We start from the raw sequence: 27,190 nt of genomic DNA, 5'->3' as shown, positions 1-27,190 counted from the left end.
AAAGTCTCAGTCTGAGCAACCCTGACCCCTGAAATGATTGGCCAAATTGGGTGTGTGTGTGTGTGTGGCAGTTCTTCTTGGAGAGTGTCCAGTTATGTTTAGAATTTTAAATGGATCCCATTCCCCCTAGAATGAAAAAAGAAAACTAGACATTTTGGAATGGAGACAAGAAGATAGGCTCAGAGTAAAGGCGACCATAGTCAGATGTATTCCTCTGCAGTAAGTCTAATTTGAGGAGAGTTTTTATGTCAGTTCTGACATTCAGAACTCCGCTGGCTCTTACTTGCCCTCAGGACCAGATCCTGACTCCTCATTGGCTCCACAGCCCTGTGTCGTCCTCCCAGCCCTGCCAGTGTCTCCACCTCATCCTGGGAGCTCACCTTGTTCTCAAGGTTCACTCTGCCTCCGTCACATTCACCTTTTCTCTGTTCCCAGACACCAGCACCTTTTCTGTGTCAGATCAGAGTCCCTGTTCTTATCTTTTCCCTTTAAATCTCCATGGCTCAGGCCCTTTGTCCTCCATCAGGTCTAGGCTCCAGGGTTGTGTCCCCAGCACCTCCTGACAATCTCTGTCACATTCACCAGGTCCTATTACCTCTGTGCCAGTCACCTTCATCAGAAGAGCCCTTCTCCATGGATTATTTGTAGCCTTTCCCATTCTTCCCACATTGAAGGGCTGACAGTGTTCCTCTGCCTCCCAGGATGGCTGCAGCACCTCACTCTGGGGAGGTGATTAGATGCTGGGACTCTGGGTTGGGCTGAATAATCCTCAAGGGAGGCCAGGGGAACAGGGTAGATGATGCAGATGGTGCCATATTTGTTCTGGACGTTTCAACCCTAGTTGATCCTTACCCTGTGTGCTACGCAATTACTCAAAAGAAGACTCAAAAGATGCAAGGTGTCCCAAAAATCCCAGCAGAACTGGTGTCCTCATGCAGTGTCCTGAGGTGTCCCCATGTTAAGTGTGCTGTGTCACTGCTGTGCTGTAGCCCCCAGGTGTTCCAGGCTGTGCACATCCAGGGACCCATTGACAGGAGCTTTGCCTTCCAGCAGTGCATCTGCTCAGTCAGGGATAGTGATCTCACTGTGCTGAGGGTGGGCAGAAGTCTGGAGCCTAAGGCAGCATGAAGGAGCCCCCCCCCCCCCGAAAAAAAGCTAAGATATCCTCTACAAAGTGCCTTTGTGACTGGACCCCATCACTTGCCCAGTTGCTGCTAAGTTTTCCCAGCAGGGCCGACTTCCTGACCTTCATACTGAATGTCCGGTGTCCTCTGGGTGGCAGCTTGTGTGTGTTCTTGTCGTGATGCCTTTGCTGAGAGGTCCTTTCCCTTGTTGCCCTGTTTCCCACGCGTGCGTGGAGGAGAGGTGGAGAAATGGGGAAAGTGGAGGGGAGCCTGTGGGGTGTGCAGGAGGGACCTGGCAGCCGGTGTGGGCGGCAGGATGAGCCTCGTGAGCGGTGTGTGCGCCTGTCTCTTGTGGGCTCCAGGGGCGTGTGGGACTGTGGGCACAGGATGTCTCAGTTCAGGCTGGAGCCCCTGGAATGGGGTTCATGGGTAGTTGTGGGGTTCACTGCATGGGTTGAGGTGTCATGGTGTCTTAGCTCAGGTTCCCTGGGACACAGCTGCTGAGACTGAGGGTTATATGCCTTGGCTTAATTGGGTATTTTTCATGGTCGTACCTGAGGAGGACTGAAGGCAGTGGGTTTAGGCAGAGAAAAACATTTTGCTCCAGTATTAGAAGTATGGCTGGAGCTGAAGCCACAGGGAGCTCTGGGTGCAGGAGGACAGGTGCCTTGTTCTTAGGGGATGGACCTAGAACTTCCCCCATTCCTGGGGGCTGGGATCTGGGCTGAGGGGGAAGGGGCTGTGCTCTGCATGGGCACTGATTGAGGTCTGGTCTATGACTGGAAGGCTAGTGGGGTCCAGCTGAGGTGCCCACTGCTGCAGTGTAGGGGAGGGGCTCACCAGGAGCAGAACTAGATCTGAAGAAAGCATGGAGAAACTCCCTTGTTGGTCTGTGTGTGGAGTGTCCTGTCCCGAGCCCCTCCAGTGACAGTGGGCAGCAGGGGACTGTCTGTTCCACGTGGTGAGGTCTCCCCTGTGTGTGTGGTTGTGGCACACGGAGGGCTGTGTTGATTCTCAGCATTGAACACCATGTTTTCAACCTTCAAGACTGACTTCTGAAGACTTGTTGCCTGAGGAAGAAGCTCTGAAAAGAAGAGGAAAGGAAAGGAGTCAGGAATGGCTGTTTCTCAGGTAAAGTCATACTCTCACTGGATTCTCAGCCTGTCCTTCCTGACATGCCCTTCTTCGGACTCGCTAATCTTGTATGATTCTGAAGTATCCAGCCTGACACCTGTGCATTCACACTCACCTGGGGCCTTTGCTCAGAGTCTGTGAATTAATATCCGACTTCCCTGAGGCTCCAGGGGGCGGCGTCCTGGGCAGGCTTCACCCCCGTGGATTGGATATGCGGAGTCAGTGCTGTTGGGCAGCAGGGAGAGTTTAGGGGTCTATCTGGGTCCGCTGTCCGCACCCTGTAAACGAGGATGAAGAAGATGCAGTTCGAAGTCAGGTGTTAATGTCCACAATACCTGGTAAAATCTGGAAAAGAGACCAATGAAGAGAAGTTTGTTCTGACTTTTTCTAAGAGAACTGAAGCTAAATGAGTGAGTTACTGACTTTAAATCTTAATGATTGGGAATGGAATGGAAAGTTCAGAAACCGATATCAGTGATAGAAGGGGTTTTATTCCATCATTGAATTTAAACTATGAAATCAGCCTAATTCCCAACAGTTGGGTAAAAATCTCTTTCATTACTTGCGTTTCCATGATACTGTCTTTTCATTCTGTGGGTTGTATCCTTTGACAGAGGTTTTACCTTTGGTGCAGGTGATGTTCAAGCTCCATCCTTTTGCTGGTAGACACCCAGTGTCTCAGCACCCTTTGTTACTGAGACTGTCTTTTGCCCTTTGTGTCCTCTTGGCTCCCTTGCCTCTGCATTTTTCATGTATTCACAGGATGATTTCCTGTGTTCTCTTCTGCCCCACTGATTTGGGTGTCTGGGTCTTTTCTAGTAGTACCTCGTCTTGATTACTTCGCAGTATGTTTTGAAATCTAAAAATGCTGGTCTCCTCTCTTTTTCAAGAGTTATTTTGGCTATTTGTGGTCCCTTGAGATTCCCTGTGAATTTTGGCATGATTTTTTTTCTCTCACTGCAAAAATTGCATATGAAATTTTGATAAGGATTACTTTGAATATACAGAACACTTTGGGTAGTTTGGTCATTTTTAGAATAGTAAGTCTTCCAAAGCATCAGGTCAGAGTGTCTTTTTATTTGTATATCTTTGTGTTTCTTTTAGGCACGTTTAATAATTTTCAGTGTACACTTTTAAAATTTTTTTACTCTTTTTTTTTTAACTGGCAGTTTCTTTCTATTTAATTATGTATGTATGTATGTGTGTGTTTTGTTTTTTGTGGGGGTGGTAATTAGGCTTATTTATTTATTTATTTTAATGGAGGTACTGGGGATTGAACCCAGGACCTCGTGCATGCTAAGCACACGCTCTACGACTCAGCTATACCTTCCCCCAGGCTTGGCTCTTTCTTTCCTAAGTATTCTGTCCCTTTTGGTGCTGTACTATGTAGGGTCTTTTCCTATTTTCTTTTGACATTGTTCAATGTGTATAGATATGCAGCTGGTTTTTGCCTAATGATTTTTTTATGCTGCAACTTTTCTTAAGTTTTTTTCTTTAAAGTATTAGTTTTCTCAGGGAATCCTTTTGCTTTGTACATATAAAACCCTGTCACCTACAAAAAAGAGAATTTTGCTTTTTCAATTTGGATAACTTTCTTTTTTTTTGTCTAGTATCTCTGGGACTTTCAGTACTCCCTTGAACAGTAGTGTAGAGTGTGCATCTTTCCCTTTTTTTATTGTAAACATTTAGCAATGTAGACTTCTTTCTTAGTACAATGTTGACTGCATCTCATACATTTTGATATGTTGTTTTTCGGGGGGGGGGAGTAATTAGGTTTGTTTGCTTGTTTGTTTGTTTATTTATTCTTAAAGGAGGTACATGGGATTGAACCCAGGACCTTGTGCACGGTAAGCAGGCACTCTACCACTGAGCTGTATACGCATCCCCATGATATGTTGTGTTTTTATTTTCATTCATATATTTTTACAGTTTCCCTGTAGTTTCTTGTTTGAGCTTCTTTAAGAATGAACTGTGTGATTTCCAAGTTTTGGAGATTTTCCTGTTTCCCCTCTGCTTTTTCCTGCTAGTTTCATTTCATTGTAGTTGGAGAAGATACTTTTTACGATCTGAGTCTCTTAATATTTATTCAGGTTTGTTTTGTGGCCTACGATGTGGTCTGTCATGGAGAATGTTTCACGTTTGCTTGAGAAGCATGTGTTTTCTGCTGTTGGGTGGAGTGTTCTGTATATATGTGTGTCAGGTGCAGGTGTCCTTTGGTGGTGTACAAGTTGTCTGTTTCCTTATTAACCTTTTTATTTATTTCCGTGCATAGGTAAAATTAGGGAATTGGACTCTTGTTGATATTGTATTGCTGTCTGTTTCTCTGTTTATTTCTGTCAACGTTTGCTTCATTTTGGAGGGAGCTCTGATGTTAGATGTATACATACTTACAACTGTTGTATCTTCTTGGTGATTTGAATCTTTTATCAAAATATAATGGTTTTTGTCCCTTGTGTAAGTTTTTGCTTAATTTTTTCTGATATAATATAGTTATCCTGATTCTGTTGAAGATGGACTATCTTTTCCATCCTTTTACTTTTCTCCTTTCCTTCTCCTTAGATTTGTGAACGTTGAGAGTTCCAACCCTCTGACTCACTCTCTGTGTCTCTCGCCCTCTGTGTCTCCTCCTGCTACTTCCTCTCGTGCTCCTCGCTCAGGCACCCTGTATGGTGGTGAAAGGCAGGGGCCCTGGCCAGCCCCCTTCCCTCCACTGTAATTTCAGAGGGCCTGGGTTGAGTGTTTCCTTCTGATCATGACGTTTGGTGATATGGTGTTGCTTAATGACAATATATTTTTTCCACATTTTTTTTGTCCTGATTTTCAATTTTCCAAGTAGTTGTTAACTTTACTACTGAGATAATTTTTTTCATAATCTGTTAAATTAATGTATAAGAGTAATAACTTTTCTAATTTGAATCACTGTTTTATGAGTGGAATACAGAAACTGTTTTAATTTGTTAAAACCTACCTATGTAAATTTGAGTGGGTAAGATTGTATTTATATTTTTGACTATAGGGATTCTCTAGAGATTGGAGTTAAAAGAATCCTGTGTTTTTCACATTAGTACCATTTAGTACAGTTGATATTTTTCCATTGTCCTAATGATGCTGAAATGTATGCAAATAAAAACGATGGAAAAATTAGTCCAAAAATACATCCTAAGAGAACCCCTCTCATTTCAGTTAACTGTGTGTTTACATGTGTGTCCATTAGTTCATGGATGTGCAAGTCTGTGGTTTTGATAACAGACATCATAAATTCACAACTATGTATTTTATCATATTGCAATAGAAATTATATCTTCAGTATATTCTTGCCCTTGAATTTTTTCTCCATTATCCTGTTAATGGTTTAAATAGTAGTAAGATTACTAACATTTTATGTGAATGTGTGTGTGCCCAGGTCTTTGTTGAACTTTTATCTCCTTCCATGTTGTTCACCTTAAACTTCTTCCAGGTTTTCTCAGGGAACCCTCTGTCCACGTACTTTTAATACTCTATTACTTAACTTCTTGCTTCTTTATCTTCAGCTAAAGAGCTGAACCACCTTAGTTCACGTGCTTACTGTGTCATTTCGTAGTTTGATCTGAGTTGAGTTTCTGAGAATGTGTCTGACACTTTTCTGTGAGATGGGAACAGATCGCCCTCCAATGAGCTACAGTGTTGATAACAAGCTCTTGCTTATGAAGCATTTACAGTAGTGCTTAATATTTAAGAAGAATTCTGAGGGAGGGTATAACTCAGTGGTAGAGCATGTGCTTAGCATGCATGAGGTCCTTGTTCAAGTCCCAGTACCTCCATTAAATTAAATAAATCAACCTAATTACCTCCCCCCCATAAAATTTAAAAATAAATACATAAAAATAAATAAATTAAAAAAAAGAATTCAAACACCTTTAGTCACTGTTGTTGTTATCATGATCATAACTTAAGATTTTGACTTTTCTCCAAAGCCAGTGTAGACTTTGTCATCTCTGAAGACAGCATTCGTACTATGGTTCATCTTGATACTGAATATCACTCCGTGTGTAAAACGTGATATGTAACATTTCTGCATAGACAGCCCATTGTTCAATTTTATTTGTGTGCATTTCATGTATGGTGCACAGAAATGAAAAATCCACATTGGTTGGAGGATATCATAATCTTATGAAAAGGCGTAAGCAATTATAGACCCTTAATTTGCTCCAAATACCTTTCCACGGATCTGTCAGAGCACTTACCTCAGCTGATTTGATCCTTACCCCCTCTCCTCTTCTCACTTTGTGTGAACATAAGAGCTCTTCTCATGGTCTTTTGGTGAAATGTGGTTTCATTTCAGGGACAGTTGACCTTCGAGGATGTGGCCATAGAGTTCTCTCAGGAGGAGTGGGAGTGCCTGGTCCCTGCCCAGAGGGCCTTGTACAGGGACGTGATGTTGGAGACCTGCAGGAACCTGATCTTTGTGGGTGAGGATCACTTCCCCACAGAAGCTGGGAGCTATCCTTGGGTGTTTCACATTTTCCCTAGTCTGCCTCCTGGGAGGTCCCTGTTTAGCTTGACTGATCTGCGATCCCTGGTGACTCAGATGTGAAGCTTCCTGATGCAGCCTCAGGAGTTTAAATGTACCTTATCCTCAGAATCTGCCCACTTAGAACAGCCCCATCAGGGCTTGTTCTGAAGTTTCTGTGTTTATAAAGCTCAGTGGCAGACTTTTTATTGTACCCACTTCCCTATTTTCTACCCAGGTGCTTTTTTTTTTTAATTGAAATAGTCAGTTACAATGTGTCAGTCTCAGGTGTACAGCACGATGTCCCAGTCATGCATATATATAGATATATTTATTTTCATATTCTCTTTCATTAAAGGTTATTACAAGATACTGAATATAGTTCCCTGTGCTATACTGAAGAAATTTGTTTTTTTTTAATCTATTTTTACATGTAGTGGTTAACATTTGCAAATCTCAAACTCCCGAATTTATCCCTTTCCACCCCGTTTTCCTGTTAACCATAAGATTGTTTACTATATCTGCAAGTCTGTTTCTTTTGTGGATGAGTTCATTAGTGTCCTCTTTCTACATGTGCTCTTGATTTGGAAGTTCTAGGAAGGGAGCTGTATTTCTGCATATCATACTGTCCCTGTATATTAAGAAAGAGGCAAACAGCAAATGAATTTTTGAAATGTTTTTCTAGATCCATGGGTAATGTCCTTAATCCTCCGAACAAAGAACTAGGATTCTGGAAATGTCACAGTAAATCATGTTTCTTTTTCTTATGTGGAGGAATTTCTGTTGCGCATCTGAATATTTTACCCACTTCTTAGCAAATGAAAGAGCCCTGGGCTGTGGAGATGACATGAGAGAGTTCGGGGCCGTACCTCGATGTGAGCGCAGGTCGGATCTCAGGAGAGCTGAGGGAGCGCCTCGGCATTAGTAGTGTTTGGGAGACTGTCCCCTCGTCGGAGAGTTGTGGGGTTACAAAAATGCGTTTGTTACTCTGACCTCCGAGAGGAAGTTTTTCTTCTTAACTTGTCACTCTGTCTTTTGACTTGTAAAATGTGATCTTTCCCCCTCCATGGGTGCTGCAGCTCCTCCAGAAACAAAGGCAGTCGTTGCCATGATCTGCCCTCTGCCGTCTGGCTCCTGTGAGTTCGCTGTTACTTGACTTTGAGGGCTGGTTTGTCAGGCTCCCTTGTCCCTCAGTCTCTCCTTCAGGGCATGATTCCGTTGGATGCTCAGTTCTCAGTCCATGTACATCAGAGCTGATGCCAGCTGACTCCAGTTTTTGGACCTTTCCCAGTTCCATCCTCATTTGTTGTGTTTAGAAGACCTAATGAAAAGATGGGAAAACACTGGCTGCTCTTTGATTCCATCTGGCACCTCAGAACCTGCCCGGAGCTGTCTCAGGCCAAGTCCCCTCGGACATTCTACTCCCTGCTTTTGCCACGCATTTCAGGGATGTGCGGGACAGCCAGGTGGACTGAATCTTCAGTAATTGTTATGTAGGAAAACTTTGGGGACAGTGGACACAGATCCTCTTTTTCATGCCCAGTCCCTCGTGGGACTTTGAGGCTTTTAGTTTGGCATCTGTGGGTGGAGTGCGTGGTTCCCTCTGAAGGTCCTGCAGTATCTGACCCACGTGTGTTGTGTTGTTTTCACTCAGGTGCTGCTCTACCTAGTCTGGGAATGTACGCTCTTCTTACTTTCATATTCTCCTCAGTTTGCATGATTTTCCTTCTGAAACTTGCTTTTGACATACACCGTCCTAGGGCCGCAGTCTTATCCAGTTTCCTTGCTGTGATAATCCACCCATATTTAATGGACAACTTCTGGTGGACTTTCTGTGGAGTAGGGTTACTGGGTAACAGAAAAGTTTTGATGGAGAGTACTTTCCCTCATATTTTTCTGGCACGTACAAAACCACCACTTGAAGCTACTTAGAGTAGCTGGCATGTTCTTAAGATACGAGATAGAAAGGATCTCGAGAGCCTGGCCGATGTGTTCCAGTTGTTTTTTGTCTTTTCCTTTAGGAATGTCACAGATGCATGTCTCAAGGGCACTGTGACGGTATTTTCCCATACAGAGCTGCCCCTCCTCTTTCAGCCTCAGTAAACAGTGTAGGAGTTTCTCCTCTGGTTAACTCTGTCCAGTTCACATCGTGGTATTTGTGTTACACGTATACGTATACATTGTTGCTGTTGAGTAAACTTGTTGATGCCATGTGTTCGGTCACTGTGTGTGCCGTTGTTCATTCTGCCTAATTTCAGAGCATCTTAGTGAGAGAGCTTATGAAGTGGAGTGGTACCTTCAATGATGAACCATTATTTGTCCCCCGTTGAGGAGTCCTGACCCCCTTGTGGAACATCATTTGACCATAGATGCAGGAGTTTCATTTCCGACCTCTCTGCTCTATTCCACTGGTCTCTTGTCTCTCTTCATGCCAGTACCACACTACTTGGAGTAGTTGACCTTTGGAATAATTTTGAAATAATTGTGAAACCTCCAACGTTATCATTTTCTTTTTAAAATTTATTTTCATTATCATCTTTGCTATTGAGGGTATTTTGAGATTGCATATGATTGAATCTGAGGATGGATTTTTCTATTCAGGAAATGCTGTTGGGTATGGTGAGAAAGAATATGAAAACGAAGATATGTATGTTCCTGTATGACTGAAGCATTGTGCAGACCCCAGACATTGCCACAACATTGTAAACTGACCGTGCTTCAATAAAAATGCTATTGGGATTTTCCTAGGGATTGGGTTCCATCTGTTGATGGCTTTGGGTAGTACTGACATCCTGACAGCATTGACTTCCAACCCCACGAGCTTGGGACATCCTTGCATTCATTTGTGTTTTTTCTAATGTTTTTCAGCTTGTTTTTAGTTTATAGTGTACAAAACGTTCCTGTCTTGTGTAAGGTTATGACAAGTATTTTTTTTATGGTGTTGTAAATGGAATTGTTTTCTGAATTTTCTTCTTGATCTTCCTCCATATATAGAAACACAATTGATTTTTGCCTGTCAATTTTATATCGTGTGATTTTTCTGAGTTTATTATTTTTAGCAGGTTTTTGGAGAATCTTCAGAGTTTTCTACATGTTAGATCATGTTATTTGTCAACAGTTTGGACATAGAATTGTGTTTGTATTTTCTTCTAATTTTTTTGATAATTTTACTTTTTCTGCTTAGGTAGCTTTTCTCTTTCTGCCTATGTGTTCTTGCTGGGACTTCTAGTAATATATTTTTTAAAAATATTTTTATTAATATATTTTTATTAATAAATAAGAGTGAGAGCAGGTATTTTTGTCTTATTCTTGATCTTAGAGGAAAAGCTTTAAGTTATTCATTGTTGAGTGTGATTTAGCCATTTGCTGTTAATATATGTCTAATGTTGAGGTATTTTTTATTTGTTCCTAGTTATTTTGAGTCTTTTTATCACGGAAGGCTGTTGACATTTATCAACTGCTTTTTCTATATGAATTAAGATGTTAATTTTTTTTTTCATTCTGTTAACGTGCTGTATTACATTGAAATATTTTCATATGTTGACCCATCCTTATATTTCAAAAATTTATCCCCGTTTGTCATGGTATAGAATCCTTTTAATGTGCTGTTGATTCCACTTTACTGTAATTTTGTTGGTGATTTTTGCATCATTAGTCATTCGAGATTTTAGTCTCTGGTTTCTTGTAGTGTCTTTGTCTGGCTTTGGTATTAGAGTAATTCTGACCAGAGAGAGGGAGTTTGGAACTGTCCCCTTTTTTTTTCAATTTTTGCGGAAAGAATTTAAGGAAGGTTACTGCTCTTAATTGTTCTTAAATGTTGGGTAGAATTCTGCAATGAAGCTATCTGGCCTTCTTTTTTTCAGTGCTTTTTGATTAGTAATTCAACCTCTTCACAATTTATAGGTTTGTTTATATTTTTAACTTTATCATGATTCTGCCTTGGTAAGTTGTGTTTCTCTTAAGATTTTATCCATTTCTTCCAGGTTTTCCAGTATTTGGGCATAGAATTGTGTTAGTATTTTCTTCTAATTGTTTTTCCTGAAATCTGTTGTAATATCCCCTTTTATTTCTGATTTTCATAATTTGAGTCTTCTTTCCTTTCAGCTAGTCTTGTAGACAGGGTGTATCAAAGAACCAACTTGTAGTTTTGTGATTTTCTGTAGGTTTTATTCTGAATTTCATTTACCTCTTATCTTTTTTTCCTACCTTTTGATACCTTAGGCGTATGTTGTTCTTGTAGGATCTTTTTCTTCTGTTTGTTTTTTGCTTTCGAAAATTTTTTAATACACTTGGTAGACCAGGACTGCTTTCCTGTATTTGTTTTCTCTGTCCCTACTTTTTTGATATTTAATTAACATATCACATGTTGTGACTTTAAAGGGTACAGTGTGACAGTTTGGTATACATTTATATAGTAAAATGATTTTCTCAATAGGTTTTTTAATACATTCTTCCATTCATTTAATTACAGTATTTTTTGTGTGGTGAGAACATTTAAGGTCTTCTGTCTTATCAAATTTCAGTTATATACAACAGTATTGATAAGTATAATCAGCATACTGCACATTTGATTTCTAGAACATTTTCCACTTACATATTAAAATTTTCCTCTTTTGACTATTATCTTCCCATTCTACCAACCCCCAACATCTACTCTGTTTTTATTAGTTTGGCTGTTTTTTATTTTTTTCTTTAAATAATGTGCTTCCCACATAAATGAGATCATTAAGTATGAGTCTTTCTCTCTGACTTAATTTACTGAGTAAGCATTTTCAGTGTTTAGCCATGTTGATACAGATAGCTGAATTACCTCCTTTTTCGTGACAAAATAATATACATTATGTATATCTATCAGGTATTTTTTGTACATTTATCCTTTGGACACTTAGTTTTTATCATGCTTTGGCAATTTTAAATACTGCTGTAATGAATGTGGGAGTGCACATGTCTTTTAATGGCAGTGATTTCATATAGAAAATGCACATGATATATTTTTTTTAGTTTCTTTTATTGAAGAATTTGCAATGTTGTGTTAGTTTCAGGTGTAAAGCAAAGTGACTCAGTTACACATATATATGTATATATGTATTTTTTTCAGGTTCCTTTCCATTATAAGTTATTGTAAGATACTGAATATAGTTCCCTGTGCTATGCAGTAGGTCCTTGTTGTTTATCAATTTTTTATACTAGCCTGTATCTATTAATTCCAAATTCCTAATTGTCCCCCTCTTCCTCATTATATGATTTTTAAAAAAAGATGTTTTGAGGGCCCTTACACTGTTTTCCTTAGTGACTGCACCAATTTACATCCCCAAAACAGGTGCTAGATTTCTGTTTCTTCCCCATTTTCAACAACATTCGTCCTCTCTGGTCTTTTTGATGACAGGCATTCTCACAGGCACAAGGTAACATCTCACTGTGGTTCTGATTTGGCGTTTCCTCCTGAGGGCACCTCTGCGAAGTTGGGAGGCTTCCCCTCAGTTCAGTCTCAGTGCATTCAAGAGGGAGCCAGGTAGCCAGAGGCAGCAAGTTGTCCTGAACTTTCCTGCATTTTTTGGTTTAGTGTCTTCAGAAGCTTTTTTGTTTATTTATTGTTGTTATTTGTTTGTTTGTTTTCTTAATGGAGGTACTGGGGATTGAACCCAGGACCTCCTGCATGCTAAGCATGTGCCCTACCACTGAGTTATATTCACACCCCCCACCCCCCACCCCCACCATTCATTGTTTTCAGTTGGGTTCCTCGTGGTTTATGAGTGTCTGTGGTTTACTGTTCTGCCATCCTGCTCACATCACTGTGTATGTTTTTGTTTTTCCTTGCAGATTTGTGTCAGCAAATGTTACGATACGGTTTTTAGTGATTAGAGAGGCCAGCTAAAGAAATCCTGTCAGTTTAATAACAAGGAATGTTAACCATAAACATTTTATATATCAGTCAACACATTTCTTTTTTTTAACTATGTTATGTAAGTAATAGTTTAATTAGTAACATTTTTTCCATTCACATTTTTTTTTTCTTTTAATGGAGGTCTTGGGAATTAAACCCGGGACCTTGGGCTTGCTAAGCATATGCTCTACCACTAAGCTATACCCCCAAACCCCTGGTTCACATTTTAACTAATGTAATCACAACTTTAAAAGGCTCAGACTTTGGCAGAAACCTCCTGCAGCCTTGATTCCCCATAAAACTCTGGTCACCCAGCCAGGATCTTCATTCTGAAATCGTGGTCTCCCCGCTTTCCAGTATTGTTGATACCATAGCTGTGATCTGTGTGTGTGTGTAAATGCATCCATCTCCTTTTGATGACCTTTTTCTGGTTTCTTCTTCTGGTTTGTGCTAAGATGATTATTTCACAGTTTCCGGGAATGTTATATATGTGTTCACTGAACATATGTATAGAAATGGAACTTTTGGCATATTTAGTTGGACACATTACATATCAAATAGTGTAACAAATATAAAGCTACTGTCTCTCTACAACGTTTGAATCTTTTTCATTTCTCTCGCATACCCATAATATAATTCTCATAATTAAAAATGGGCCAGTATCATGCTACTTGCTAATAAACCAGTTCTTTTCTCTCAAGGTCAGTATGTTAGGTGCAGGTGTGAATGATGCAGTTACAGTCACACAGACACACAGTCCCAGGCTGTGTTCCCACGTGTGCGTGTGCCCCGTGGTCCACTCGGACCCTCTCTCTGTCCTGACCTTTCCTCACATGGCACGTGGATGTGGATGGAAACACTATTAGTTGTTAGCACGTGTGAGTTGTTCTCTTGAACTTCCCAGTTTCCACAGCCTTCCCTCACCCATCCCTCCACCTTTCACATGACTCACACTGTAAAATGACCCGTATTCATCTATTGAGCACCTTTCTTAGGACATGACCCAAATCATTATGTGTAGCCATGATGACTCAGAGACCATTTTCAGGACGGACGGCTGAATAACTGTATTAGTTACACAGCTCAACTTCTTGCATCTCCCTTGAAGGTTTCTTTCTAAACTCCTGATGTTTGTTGTCATATTATGTAATCTATACTGCTGGGGTGGGCGGTCATGCTTAAGAGTATGTTTTCTCCATCTGCTGGTCCAGGGTCCCATCTTGGTTTAGTCACTAATTTCTGTGTCTATTGGGGTTTTATACGTAAGCCTGTGAATCTGCTTCCCTTACTTGAAAAATCGTGATAATTTTCCTCATGCTTTTAAGAAAAAATTAGTACTGTTAGATGGCTTAGAACAGTGCGTTTTTGGGGGCAAGGGTATAGCTCAGCGGTAGAGTGCATGCCTGCCATGCCTGAGGTCCTGGGTTTAATCCCCAGTACCTCCATTTAAAAAAAAGAATATCTTAATTACCTCAACCCCAAAAAAGATGGAAAAAAAAAAGGATGGTGCATTTTTATAGTAGAGTCAAAAGTTACTGCTGTGTTAAAAGATATATTAATATTCTATCATGTTTATTATGACATCCCTTTGTTTGCATTATAACTTGAATGCTTTGCTATTGCAATTTGATCTCAACAGCATTGTTTCTGACTGTATTAATAAATTTACAGATTGCTCACTCTTTTTTACATACATTTTGGAGCCAATGAACTGGATATTTCAGGGCACTGCGTAAGTAGGGAATTACCCTACTTATTTGCTGTTATCTTAACTGCAGAATATTTTATTTATTAATATTTGATTTGACTTGCAGATGATGGTTTTTCAGAGTGTTATAGACTTCTTCATGGACATACTGTTGTATAGGAAGTATTTAGAAAAATATTTTAGATTTGAAAAGATTGTTTTGTCAGATTCATAATTTTCTCTATGCTTTGTTTGTTTCCCAGTTCTAAAATGCTACTCATTCAGATTATTCATGAGATATGCTAATTTTGGACTATTTACTGTTACAATATATTGCCTGTTCTTTAGCATTTATTCATAATAAGTATACAAAATATAAATAGTATAATAATCTTCATCAGTTATGAGCCAGCAGTGTGTCTGCACTTAATTGGTATGTGCTTGGGGTTATGATGGAAAAATACACTTTGAGCTAATGGAAATTTGTTTGAGTGTTTTTGTCATAGGTTATTTGAAGCTAGGGTGCCCTGAAATTATTAGAATTACCTCTGATCACTTTCTTTAGTAAAGATTCTTACTCCTTTTCTGTTCCTAAAATTTTTATAACGGTAGGTAGTTCCGTCACTCTGGTATAAATACTGGTTTTAGTGCACTGTCATGTATTTAACATGAAACAGTTATGAATTGTAATGTCTAGGATACTTACGGTTGTTTATATCTTGTAGATATCTCTCATATACATCTGATCAAGAAATTACAGCTAAAATCAAATTCCAATAGAGGAGAACTGTTCCAAACGGTGTTGTTGGGAAGACATCAAAGGATTGAAATGAAACATTTTTACCTCAGGGTCATCCAGGAAGATATACCTGACTTTGAGTCACAGCAGAGAGATGAGTTAAAAAATGACAAAGGCATGCCTGTAACCCGTAATGAAAGTCTCACTGATGAGAGACACCAGCCTGGTACAAGTGTTGCAGGAATCAAGCCTCTTGAAAATACACTTGCATTAAGCTTTTGGGATGAACTGCGTATTTTTAACGGTGAGGAAAACATCGATGAATTTGTTCAAGCTGACCAGAGAATCAGTAGTAGTGTCTTCTTTTCACCACTTGAAGAAATTTGTCCTAGTGTCCAGACCATTATTTCTAACACCTACGGGAGTGGTTTAATGCATCCTTTAATACTGACACAAGGCCCGAGGGCTCACAGGGAAAGACCTTACCTGTCTGACGAGTGCGGCCAAACCTTTCAATGTAGTTCAAAACTTCGTAGACATCCATTAATCCATCCAGGAGAGAAATTATGTATGTGTGATATATGTGGGAAAGTCTTTAGTCAGAATTCAAAACTTACAAGACATCAGAGAATTCATACTGGAGAGAAACCTTACAAATGCAATGAATGTGGCAAGGTCTTTAATCAGAAAGCAACCCTTGTAGGTCATCAGAGTGTTCACACTGGAGAGAAGCCTTACAAATGTATTGAGTGTGGCAAGGATTTTAGTCATAAAGGAAACCTTGCAAGTCATCAGAGACTTCATACTGGAGAGAAGCCATACAAATGTAATCAGTGTGGCAAGGTCTTTAGTCATAAAGGAAACCTGGCAAGTCATCAGAAAATTCACAGTGGAGAGAGACCTTACAAATGTAATGAGTGTGGCAAGGTCTTTACTCATAAAACAACCCTGGCAAGTCATTGGAGAGTTCATACTGGAGAGAAACCTTACCAATGTAGTGAGTGTGGGAAGGTATTTAGTCATAAAGGAAACCTGGCAAGTCATGAGAGAATTCATACAGGAGAGAGACCTTACAAATGTAATGAATGTGGCAAAACCTTTCATCAGGCCTCACATCTCACAAAACATCAACCGATCCATGCAAGAACAAAAGTATATAAGTGCGATGTATGTGGGAAAGTATTCCTTCGAGGTTCAAACTTTGCAGTTCATAAGAGAATTCATCCTGGAGAGAGACCTTAACGACTTGATTGCCTGGCCACCCAGGTTTGGGTGGCGTGTCTTCAGAGGTTCCCCATCCACACTGGGCGATCAAGGTATTAAAAATGTATCTTCTGTGACCTAGGCTTTTATGAGAACTCAACCCCCTCTCAACCTCAGGTAATCCATACAAGAGAGAAGTTACATATGTGATATATGTGACAATGTCTTTGCTAGAAACTTGGTCTCTGCGATTCATCAGAGAATTCATACTGGAGAGAAATCTTTCATCACAGCTCAAACCTCAGGAATCTTTAGAGGAGAGAAATTACATAAATGTGATATATGTGGCAAAGCCTGTAGTTGAAATGCATACCTTGCAATTCACTCAGAGAATTCATACTGGAGAAAAATCTTACAAATGTATTGAGGGTGGCAGGACCTTTAGTCAAAAAGCAACCCTTGCAAGTCATCAGAATTCATAGTGAGGAGAAGCCTTTCAAAAAGGAAAGAGTATTGAAAAGCGTTTACTCAGATCTCAACCCTCACTACACATCAGGGAATAGAAGCAAAAAGAAGCCATATTAATGTTGTGATACACCTGGGAAGGTCTTCATCCAAAATTCACTGTTTAAATTCCTGGGAGATTCCTCATGGGGAGAAACCGTGCATGTATTATGAGTGAGGCAAACTGTTACTTAACACCAGGTAATCCAAACTGGTCATAGAAATGTATGCCTTGGTGTCTTCTGTCAAAATTCATATCTCAGGGTCCACAAACAACATTGCAAATCAACTATGCTTCAATTAAAAAAAAAAGATCCACCAAAGAATTCATAGTGGAGGGAAAACTTATCAAATATAATGAGTGGGGCAAATCTTTCACTATACTTTGAAGCCTCACCTGTCATCAGGTAATCCGTATTGCTGAGTGACTTTTAAGGAAGGGATTTAGCAAGAGTCCACATCTTTGGCTTCATTGGGAAGGTACCACTGTAGAGAAATGTGATAAATGTACGTAGTATGACCAAGCCTTTAGACAAGGAATTCATTCATCAAAGCATTCATTCTGGAGATTCCTTCACAGAGGCCGTAAATGGGAAAAGCCATCACATGGGGCTCACTTCTCACCAGTCATCGCTTAGTGCATGCTGGACAGAACATGGCACGTGGGCTGAATACGGCGATGTTTCACGTTGCTGCTCACTGGTCACTGGATCCTGGGATATTTGTCTTGGAGAGAAACCGTAGAAATGCAGTGTGTGGCAAAGATTTTTAAAGAGATCACAGGATGGGAACATACGCAGTGATAACTTCCCCAGTGCAGTGAGAGTAGCAAAACCTTTCCTTGAGTTTAAGTTTTAAGCAACAGCAGAGTCCATTGAAGAGAAACCATAAAAATGCATGACTAGACGCTTTGTTCTGGCCTCACAATGCACTAGATTCCTCAGTATACACGTTTGAGAGAAACCACACAAAGCCCTATGTGTGCTAAGGCTGGTATCTGAAGATCAAGGCTCTGAAACAAGAGGATTTATTTTGCGGAGCAACGTTTCAGGGGTAGTGAATGTTGTAAAATTTTCCATCCAGTAGCCACATGTTCAGTGTCAATGAGAGAATTCATACAGGTCAGAAACTATAGGGATATATGGAACATGGAAACAAATTGACAGCGCATCCTTGGGGTTCACTGGGGAGAATCCTTACAAGTGTAATGAGTTAGGTAAGTTTTTTGAGCAGTTCTTACAATAGACTACGTACCAGAGGATCCATACTAGGAAGAAATAAGCCTTTGGTTTTGCAGGATTAATCTGAGATATACTGCAGAATCATTGCACGTCACAGCATGTTCAAAGTGATGACATGGTGTGTATATGGCAATTGTTGGACTTTTCTTGAAAAGGCTACAGTACTATTAATGCTTTTCACCCTGAAGTTTGAGGTCAGTTGATCTTCAGTACAGGCCTTTCATCATGATCCCAGGGAAGGACCTGGTAAGATGAGGGGGGCCAACTTCATTAGATGTGGTTCACTCACATCCATGTTCCGTATAAAAATAAGGACTCTATGAATTATCCAGTTCAGTAGTGTGTGAATTAGCAACTGGGAGGGGCAGGGAAGCTGTAAAACTGAAGTGACTCATCATACCTATTATGTACAGGTTGCTTGTCTGTAGGTGGATCACAGTGGGTTATAGGACAGAATGCTCTATCAGCTTACTGTGATCGGAGCAGCAAGGACATTAAAATGACTGGTCTTTTCCTTGGAGGAAAGTGATAGATTCCTCGGGACTGAATATGTGGTAGTAATAGTGCACTGGAAGAGTTGGTCACTTTCTGCATTGCATGGGAGAGGAGGTTGTAGATACCTATATTTAATGAAAAATTAGTCTTATTCTTGGATATTGAGGGGAGGGCAGTTACCATGAGAGGAAAACGTAGTGAAAAGTACCAGAATTGTGTGTGTATGTGTAGGATTCACATTTAACTGCTGCCATGACATTTTGCTACGGTTTCATTCCGAATGTATCTTAAGTCTCTTGTTTTAATTAATAAAATTGAATTATTTTTCATAACGATGGATAAATTATGTACTTCCACCAACACAGTTTTATTCTGTCTGGGTCCTTTATAACGGAAGTTAACAGTGCACTTTTAGGCTCTCAGGATTGAAATAATCTGTAACTATTTCTTTCCATGATGGAATCAAAAACCATACAGTTTGGAGATTAAATACTCATAATCTGTCCTTGAGTTTTTATCTCCAACTCCGGAATATTTGTGGCTTTAATGAAAGTACCATAGAATTGCATTTCAGACTCTGTCTTCTGTCAAAGTACACCCCCCTAAACAAACAAAAACCCAAGCCCAAAAAACTAGTAAATTTAAAGATCTAATTGGCTTTCTTGAATCATGGAAGGGGCTGGAAGGGGCTGAATCGGGCTGTATCTCATCCAGTAAATAAAGAGGTGTTCAAAGGAGCTGTACAACATAAAATGCTTTTATAGGTAGAAACTAGGCAGGATAAGAAAGTTAATACCAAGAGAAAAAAATTCTTTTTGGCAAGGTTACCTTTTGCTGAGGGCCAGAGGACATAGGTCTTGTCCAGTCCATGACCTCTGTTGTGTCCAGGGAGTTCCAGAGTGATTGCTTTAAGGTCACATTCCTGGGAGGGGTGTGACTGCAAGTAAGTCTTGATTTGCTGTCCTGGGGGCAAACAACTCTGCCCTGGGACTTTTTCTTTTAAGTGCTCCTTAAAACCTGCTCCCCATTCATGAATATGCAATACAGGAATGTAGTTCTTCATTTTCTTAATTGTGCCAAAAGAATACCCATGGTATGCACCTGGATTTACCTGATGGGAAAATCAGACTGTGGGACCTTCCTGAGTCCAAAATCCCCTCTGTGTCCCATTTCTTGTGTGTAGAAAGAAGGCTTTGGTCTTCTAGGCTTCTCCTGAGTTCCAAAGAGCAGGCTCAATAGTTAAGGATCAGAAGAATAGAGTCAAAGGACTCCTAGGCCCTCCTGAAGGGATATAGGTAACAATCTGAAGCATATCTTTTTGAGTTGTTCTGCAAAAACTTAAGACCCTTTCACCAAGTGAGGATGGGGGTGTTGACTGAAAAAAAAAAAAAAAGAACTGACACCTGTGAGTTCTGTTTCATTTGGGGCATACTGAAGACTACACCCAGGAGACAGCCTCCCAGATAGCTCTGAGGAACTGCTGGGAAGAGATGGCGAGAGAGGTCAGTCTGCGTATGATTTTGGTGAAGGGGCATACGTACAATGAAGCACATGTTTTGGCAGAAGGTTGCTGCTGTTGACTAGAAAGTTTCTGGTAGTCACAAGGACCAGATGTCTCCATTAGTGATTTTAGATCTTTCCTAGATAAGAGAAGATACAAGACATTGAATTCATAAAATCTTACCAACATCGCTAGTTAGAAATATTGTATAATAACAGAGTAACGTACCTAACAAAGTTCACTAAGTTTATCCAAGTTACTGCGTCTTTTTAAAAATGTGGTATATTTTCTTATATTCACATGTATGCTACACTAGGAAATTCTGCTTTAACTGGAAAATATTTTAAATGTGCTAATTTCCTTATCTAAACGTCATGTTTCCATGGATTCCCACATCTCTATGGATGAAATGTTTCAATGTGATGTGATAAAATATACTTCATAGTAAACGTTAGCTGACAGTTATTGTCATAAAAATATTGAAGGTTGAAATGAAGTTCTTGTGTATTTGACAATCAATTGTCACTTTCTTTAGGGCCCATATTAAAGAGATTGTACCTCCCTACTAAATGCCCTTAGAAATATTGCAACTTAATTATTCTTGAGATGGAAATAAATCCCAATATCTTCTGAAGACTATGTATTTTACAGGCTCTGTTATTTATACTTGACAGAACATTCAGAATTGAAAAACAAAAAGCTAAAATATATTACAACTTGAAAATTAAAAGTGAGACTTTCTAATTACCCTCATAACAAACATAGTCAACTTGAAATTACATTGTGTTTAGTTATTATATACTTCTGTATAATTTCATAAACAAGTTTCTGTGAAAGATATTTAAAAGTAATTCTAACAAGTGTGGGATAGCGCAAGCATTTTAAAGGATAACGGAGATAAAATTTTTGTTTTTTGCTTTCTGGGTTATCTATATGAGATAATGATGCTGACTAAGTTATTACAGTAATTATGTCAACGTATGTTTAAGTCAACATTATGCTGTACACCTTCAACTCACATTGATGTATGTCAAATACATCTCTAAAACTGGGTGGGGTATTGTGGTTTTAAAAGACAAAACACTTCGGCAAAGAGAAAGTACAACGCAATTTATGACAGTTAAAAATATGCATTTTAAAAAAATAAATGGTTAGTGACGTATTATCACATGCCTTAGTCCTCCACAGACCCCAGGTTTTGTCGCTGAGTCTCTGGAACTGGCCGCTGTTGAGGTGGCCTCCGGGCCGAATGAGGAATAGAAAGGAAAAGCTGTTCTGTGCGGTGTCAGTATGAAATGGCCTATTCTAATCAGGGAGAGTTTTGTATTTCTCATTCTAGTTCATAATACAGAGTCAAGTCCAGCTCTAGTTTCTTTAAGCTGCTTAAGTTAATTCTAATTACAAGAAATGTTCCCGGATCCAGCACCGGCCCACAGCGACCACCTGCAGACCCACGTTCCAAAACCACTGAATTGCTTGAGCCTCACGAGTAGGACTTGCGAGGTACCTGCTGGCAAAAACAACTTTTTATTCAAACCATTTTAAATTGTTAGAAGGAAACATCTAGTTTCCACACGACTATAAGCTTTTACCTTAAAACTCTTCCCGACAGTAGCTTAAAACAAGTAGTTTCAAGTTACGGGGAAGCACCATTCCCTCCCCGCCCTCCGCTCCGCCCCCCGGCGCTTCCTCGCCCCGCCCCCGCCAGGAGCGGCCCGCCCTCGGAAGTCCCGCCTCTAACCGCGCGCGCAGTTTCTTACGGAACCGGAAGTAGGGAATGTGGAGTGAAGGTCGAGCTGCGGAGGGTAAGTTTCTCGTTTCTCGTATACATCTGTCCTGCGCGGTCCCCCTTCCTTTATTTTCAGGCTGTGGGAGCCACAGCGGACGTAAAGTCCTAGTACCCGGCCCTCCGGCCACGTAAGATCGGATGGCGCCGCTCCAGGTCGGGGATCTTTTCTTTTGGGTCTGAAACCGTTCTGAGGCTGGTTCCTGGCCTTGGCTTTTCTGCCTTCGTCACGGAGACACCGCCTTTCGTGATATTTTCCCTCATAAAAACCTTCGTTCCCTCTGCTACCCCCTTCCCCCCATGTAACGTCCTCTTGCACGAGGTGGACTCGCGTCCCCAGCCTCGCCCTCTCGGCCCCTGGAGGGCAGCGCCGGCCGCCCCTTTCTCGTGAGGCCGCGTCCTCTCCCGGATCCCGGGATTCTGGGGAGCCCGGCCCTCTCCTGAGACCCCCTGCCTCCCAGTCCCTCTGTCCCGCGTCCTCTTCAGGCTGGTCGTTCCGCTCCGCGGGCCTCTCCTCGGTAGTCGGCCCTTCCTCCACCCCGCGTAGGGGGAGGTGACCTGAGTGTGACACTCAGTGTTGTTACGTTCCAAATTCCACCCCTCTGGAAGACGGCCTATTCCTGTAGGAGGGGGCCTTATTCTGTCTCCATCCCTGTAAATACGTGGGCGAGGAGGTTCAGGAGAAGCAGAGACAGAAAGCGACAGAGAGAAACAGAAACACTGAGGAGGAAGAATGAGGGAGAACCAAGGGGAATGTAGAGGATGGCTGAGGATCTTGCAGAGAGACAGTAAAATAAGAGAGTTTAAGCCTTAAAAGTAGTAGGTAAGTGAAACAGAGAAGTGAATAAAAAAGCCGGATCCCCAGGGATTGAAGAGAAACGTAGGGAGCGGGCTCCTGCATCAGCGGTGGGAGGCGGAGTAACGGTTGTGAGGTACTTCACACAGAGAGTGGGGGCGAGGAGGATGAAAGAGGTGGAACCGTGACCTTGAGAGTATCACGGTGCTGGGAGAGAAGGAGAGGAAAACTGTTGACTAGAAGAGCAGAGGAAAAGAGCAGGAAGGAAGCATAGGCACCTGGAGTGCCAGAGGAAGGGAGGGAAGATGGAAGAAAAGGCGTGTAACTCGGAGGGCAGAGGGCAGCAGTGATGGGGGAAGAAAGAGGCAGAAATAACGTGGAGATTTAGGGCAGTCAGAAACGTTGTAGGAGGAGAAGCATGAAGAAGGGGAAGAGGAGTAGGGTGCAGCTCAGTGGTAGAGAAAGTGTTTTGCATGCATGAGGTCCTGGGTTCAATCCTTCGTACCTCCATGAAGATGAATAAAGAAATAAACCTAATCCCCCCCATAGTAAAAAAAAAAAAAAGAAGAAGGGGAAGAAGTTGCAGAGTAGGGCAGGACAGGAGTGAGGGAAGAAATAGAGGGGAGGGCAGACACAGCAGGAGAGTGGAGGGGAACAAAAGAGACAAATAAATAGGGAAAGAGATAACAGAATGAAATGGAAACACATAGCAGTGCAAGTGGAGGGGGAAACTGGATCCAGTGATGAGTTCTTAAGTTGTGATACACTGATTTGTGTTTTTAGAATCGATACATTTAAAGTTTGTTTGCTTAAATTATATAGATGAGGATGAGAACTGTAGGACTGTCTGTAAGGTTTGTGTATTTTGTAATTACTTGTATGAGAAAATAACCTCTATTTGCAATTCCTGTTCAGCCAGGGAGCAGTGTGTTGACTTAGACAGTTGTGGTTCTCCCCATATATTTCCTGACACAGGGTAGACAATTAGGGAAGAAATGGCGATTCTGTCACCACATTTAATTCTTTTTGTAGCTTTGAGTAAATCTCAGTGCATTCAATTTCTTCTTCCCTGTAAATAATTATTAGCTTCTGAACTAAGTTTTGTATTCTACTTGTGATTCTTTCCTAAAAATTTTATGTCCTCAATTTTTTTTAAACTTTGACACCAGAATTTTTAGGTTAAAAATAATTCACAGGTTACTTCTTTTTATTGATTCAGATTCATATGATGCCTGTGTCCTTTCCCTCTTTATCTTATACATTGGAAACGTTCTTTGGTAAGTAGTAAATAATTTTAGACCATTTTGATGAGTACTTGGTAAATATGTCAATGATCATTTATGTTAACAGTCAAAAGTTAGTTTAGCTAGTTAGTCTTATATTTAGTTTTTTTTCCCCCTGTGTGTGACCTGTTAAAATAGTGAGCTGTGAGGTGACATAAAAATGTTCTCTCAGATCCCTCTTGATGATCTTTGCAAATGGTGGAGGATGGGCTGGGTTGACTTGGAAGCGTCTTCCAACAGAGCCCACCTGTTCATGATGAAGTTCGCTCAGAGCTTATTTCTAAGCTGACCCTTTTCAGTGTTTTCTGCACCAACAACTTTATTTTCCCAATTCAGTATTTTTAAGTTATTTTACTATAATTTTTTTGGAGAAGAATTAAATGCTTGGTGTAAATGTGATCAGATCTTGAAACAGTAGTTTCCTTTGCTCAGGCACAGGAACGATGGTTCTGGTGTTTTAAGTTCCAAGCAGGATAAGAACAGACTCTGCCCGCTGGCCTTCTAGGTGACCGTTCCAGTGTTTAGTTACACCCGGGTCTATTCACGCAACCTGGACTGTCTCATAAACGTGTCCCCTCCGGGTCTCAGGGAGCCTACTTGTAACAAGGAAATGAGCGACTAGACTGGAAACTCTGAATACGAGCAACATCGACCCCTGAAATGTTTGTTGGGAGTGGGTGTATGTCTGTGTGTGGCAGGTCTTTTTGCAGAGAGTCTCCAGGTATATTTAGAATTTTAACTGGGTCCCAGTCCTCCCAGAATGAAAAAGTAAAACAAATGCTAGGATGGAGACAGTAAAAGTGGCCATAGTCAGATGTATTTCTCTGCATTAAGTCTAATTTGAGGAGAGTTTTTATCAGTCCTGGCACTCAGACCTCCACTGGCTCTTATTTGTGCTCAGGACCAAATCCCTGCTCCTTACTGGCTCCACAGCCCTGTGTCATCCTCTGGGCCCTACCAGTGTCTCCACCTCATCCTGGGAGCTTACCCTGTTCTCAGGGATCACTCTGCCCTGGCCACAGTCACCTTTGCTCTGTTTTCAAACACTGAAACCTGTTCTGTCTGAGATCTCAGTTCCTGTTCTTACCTTTTGTCTTTGAGTCACCATGGCTCAAGCCCTTTGTCCTCCTTCAGGTCTTAGGTCAGATAGGTCTCCCCGTCCCCTCCTGACACTGTCTTTCACCCTCACCAGATTTTATTGCCTCTGTATTAATCAGTCACCTTCATCAGAAGAGCCCTTCTCCATGGATTATTTGGAGCCTTTCCCATTCTCCCCCCATTGAAGGTGTTCCTCTTCCTTCCAGGATGGCCGCAGCACCTCACTCTGGGGAGGTGATTAGATGCTGGGGCTGTGGGTTGGGCCGAACGGTCCTCAGGGGAGACCAAGGGAACAGGGTAGGTGATGCGAATGGTTCCCATATTTGTTCTGGACGTTTCAGCTCTCATTGATCCTTACCCTGTGTGGCTACTGAATTGCTAAAAAGAAGACTCAAAGATGTCCTAAAGACTCAAAGGGAGTCCTAAAAGTCCCAGCAGAACTGGTGCCCTCATGCAGTGTCCTGAGGTGTCCCTGTGTTAACTGTGCTGTGTCACTGCTGTGCTGTAGCCCCCAGGTGTTCCAGGCTGTGCACATCCAGGGACCCGTTGACAGGAGCTTTGCCTTCCAGCAGTGCATCTGCTCAGTCAGGGATAGTGATCTCACTGTGCTGAGGGTGGGCAGAAGTCTGGAGCCTAAGGCAGCATGAAGGAGGCCCCCCCCCCGAAAAAAAGCTAAGATATCCTCTACAAAGTGCCTTTGTGACTGGACCCCATCACTTGCCCAGTTGCTGCTAAGTTTTCCCAGCAGGGCCGGCTTCCTGACCTTCATACTGAATGCCCAGTGTCCTCTGGGTGGCAGCTTGTGTGTGTTCCTGTCGTGATGCCTTTGCTGAGAGGTCCTTTCCCTTGTTGCCCTGTTTCCCACGCGTGCGTGGAGGAGAGGTGGAGAAATGGGGAAAGTGGAGGGGAGCCTGTGGGGTGTGCAGGAGGGACCTGGCAGCCGGTGTGGGCGGCAGGATGAGCCTCGTGAGCGGTGTGTGCGCCTGTCCCTTGTGGGCTCCAGGGGCGTGTGGGACTGTGGGCACAGGATGTCTCAGTTCAGGCTGGAGCCCCTGGAATGGGGTTCATGGGTAGTTGTGGGGTTCACTGCATGGGTTGAGGTGTCATGGTGTCTTAGCTCAGGTTCCCTGGGACACAGCTGCTGAGACTGAGGGTTATATGCCTTGGCTTAATTGGGTATTTTTCACGGTCGTACCTGAGGAGGACTGAAGGCAGTGGGTTTAGGCAGAGAGAAACATTTCGCTCAGATGTTGTTAGAAGTGTGGCCGGAGCTGAGCCCACGGGGAGCTCTGGGTTCAGGAGGACAGGTGCCTTGTCCTTAAGGGATGGACCTAGGGGGTTCCCCACAGCAGCCACTGCCCTAGTGACTGGTGTTTGGTCTTTTGGGAGGTCAAGAATCATTGTGCAGAGACACTGCTTTGTGAACCATCTGTGCTGTTTTACTTGCTGCAAGTAATACATTCTTGCATCATTGTGCAGTTTTTAGAGTAATAACTGGAAAATTTCAGAAATCATTTTGTGGGTCACCTTTGATATTTTTACGATTTTCCTCTGCAATGGAAAAAGTTTCAGATGCACTGTGAAAATTCAGAGTGTTTCCTTGGGAGATGTTGATTTCTCACTGCAGCATGTGGTTCATTGGAAACATCTTGCTTTTATATGTAGTTTTTGGAGACGACAGTGTTTGGCTGTGATCTCTGTGAATGAAAATATGGTGTTTTGCATCTCGTGGTTCCTTGAGTGTACATGTATGTATTTTTTTGTTTGTATGTGTGTGTGTTTGATGTACATTTGTATTTTTCTCTCAGGCATGCTCTATTAGAGTTTGGAATGTTTTCTGGTATTTCATAGGAGGACGAGTGGATCACTATGTGTTGTGTGGAGTCTGTGTTGGTCCCCATGAGAATCTGTAAGTTCATTTGAGTCTGGAAGGGAAGTTATGAGCACTAAGCTTCAAATGGCAGGTTTTCATTGGAGAGATTCTGCTAGTTAAATCTGTGGACATAATTTGAGAAGGACCAGTAAGTTCTTTGATGTACGGAACGATCGTTCCAAGAATCAGAGGGCCAGCAATACCACAGTGATCTGCACTCTAGTGGACCATCCTTGGAAGATGTAGCTGCTCCTTCCTTGCTGCCAGACCAGTGCTGGTTCCTTTCCGGTCCTCTCTGTCTCAGACATGCACACAAACACACTTACACACAGACATACACAGATGTGCACCTA

The 27,190-nt window shown here is 41.6% G+C and overlaps 2 protein-coding genes and 1 non-coding gene across 3 annotated transcripts in view; all 3 read left to right on the top strand.

Moving 5' to 3' along the window:
* The window catches only part of LOC102534518 (uncharacterized), a 54,899-nt gene extending 36,035 nt beyond the window's left edge, over positions 1 to 18,864 (top strand). Inside the window, 2 exon segments of the mRNA XM_072966378.1 lie at positions 6,580 to 6,706; positions 15,044 to 18,864. Coding sequence (XP_072822479.1) covers positions 6,580 to 6,706; positions 15,044 to 16,299 — 1,383 coding nt within the window. The 3' untranslated portion in view covers positions 16,300 to 18,864.
* On the top strand, positions 14,000 to 14,076 carry TRNAG-GCC (transfer RNA glycine (anticodon GCC)). Its single transcript has one exon. It is a non-coding gene; the product is annotated as a tRNA-Gly (tRNA).
* A 2,901-nt stretch (positions 18,865 to 21,765) lies between the features above and the next one.
* LOC102534018 (uncharacterized) overlaps positions 21,766 to 27,190 on the top strand; it is a 44,095-nt gene continuing 38,670 nt past the window's right edge. Inside the window, 2 exon segments of the mRNA XM_072966377.1 lie at positions 21,766 to 21,806; positions 23,803 to 23,860. The gene's annotated coding sequence lies outside the window, so the exon portion shown is untranslated.

Source organism: Vicugna pacos, chromosome 9, assembly GCF_048564905.1.
Source record: "Vicugna pacos chromosome 9, VicPac4, whole genome shotgun sequence".
Taxonomy (NCBI): Eukaryota; Metazoa; Chordata; class Mammalia; order Artiodactyla; family Camelidae; genus Vicugna; species Vicugna pacos.
This window is presented reverse-complemented; position numbering and strand designations above follow the sequence as displayed.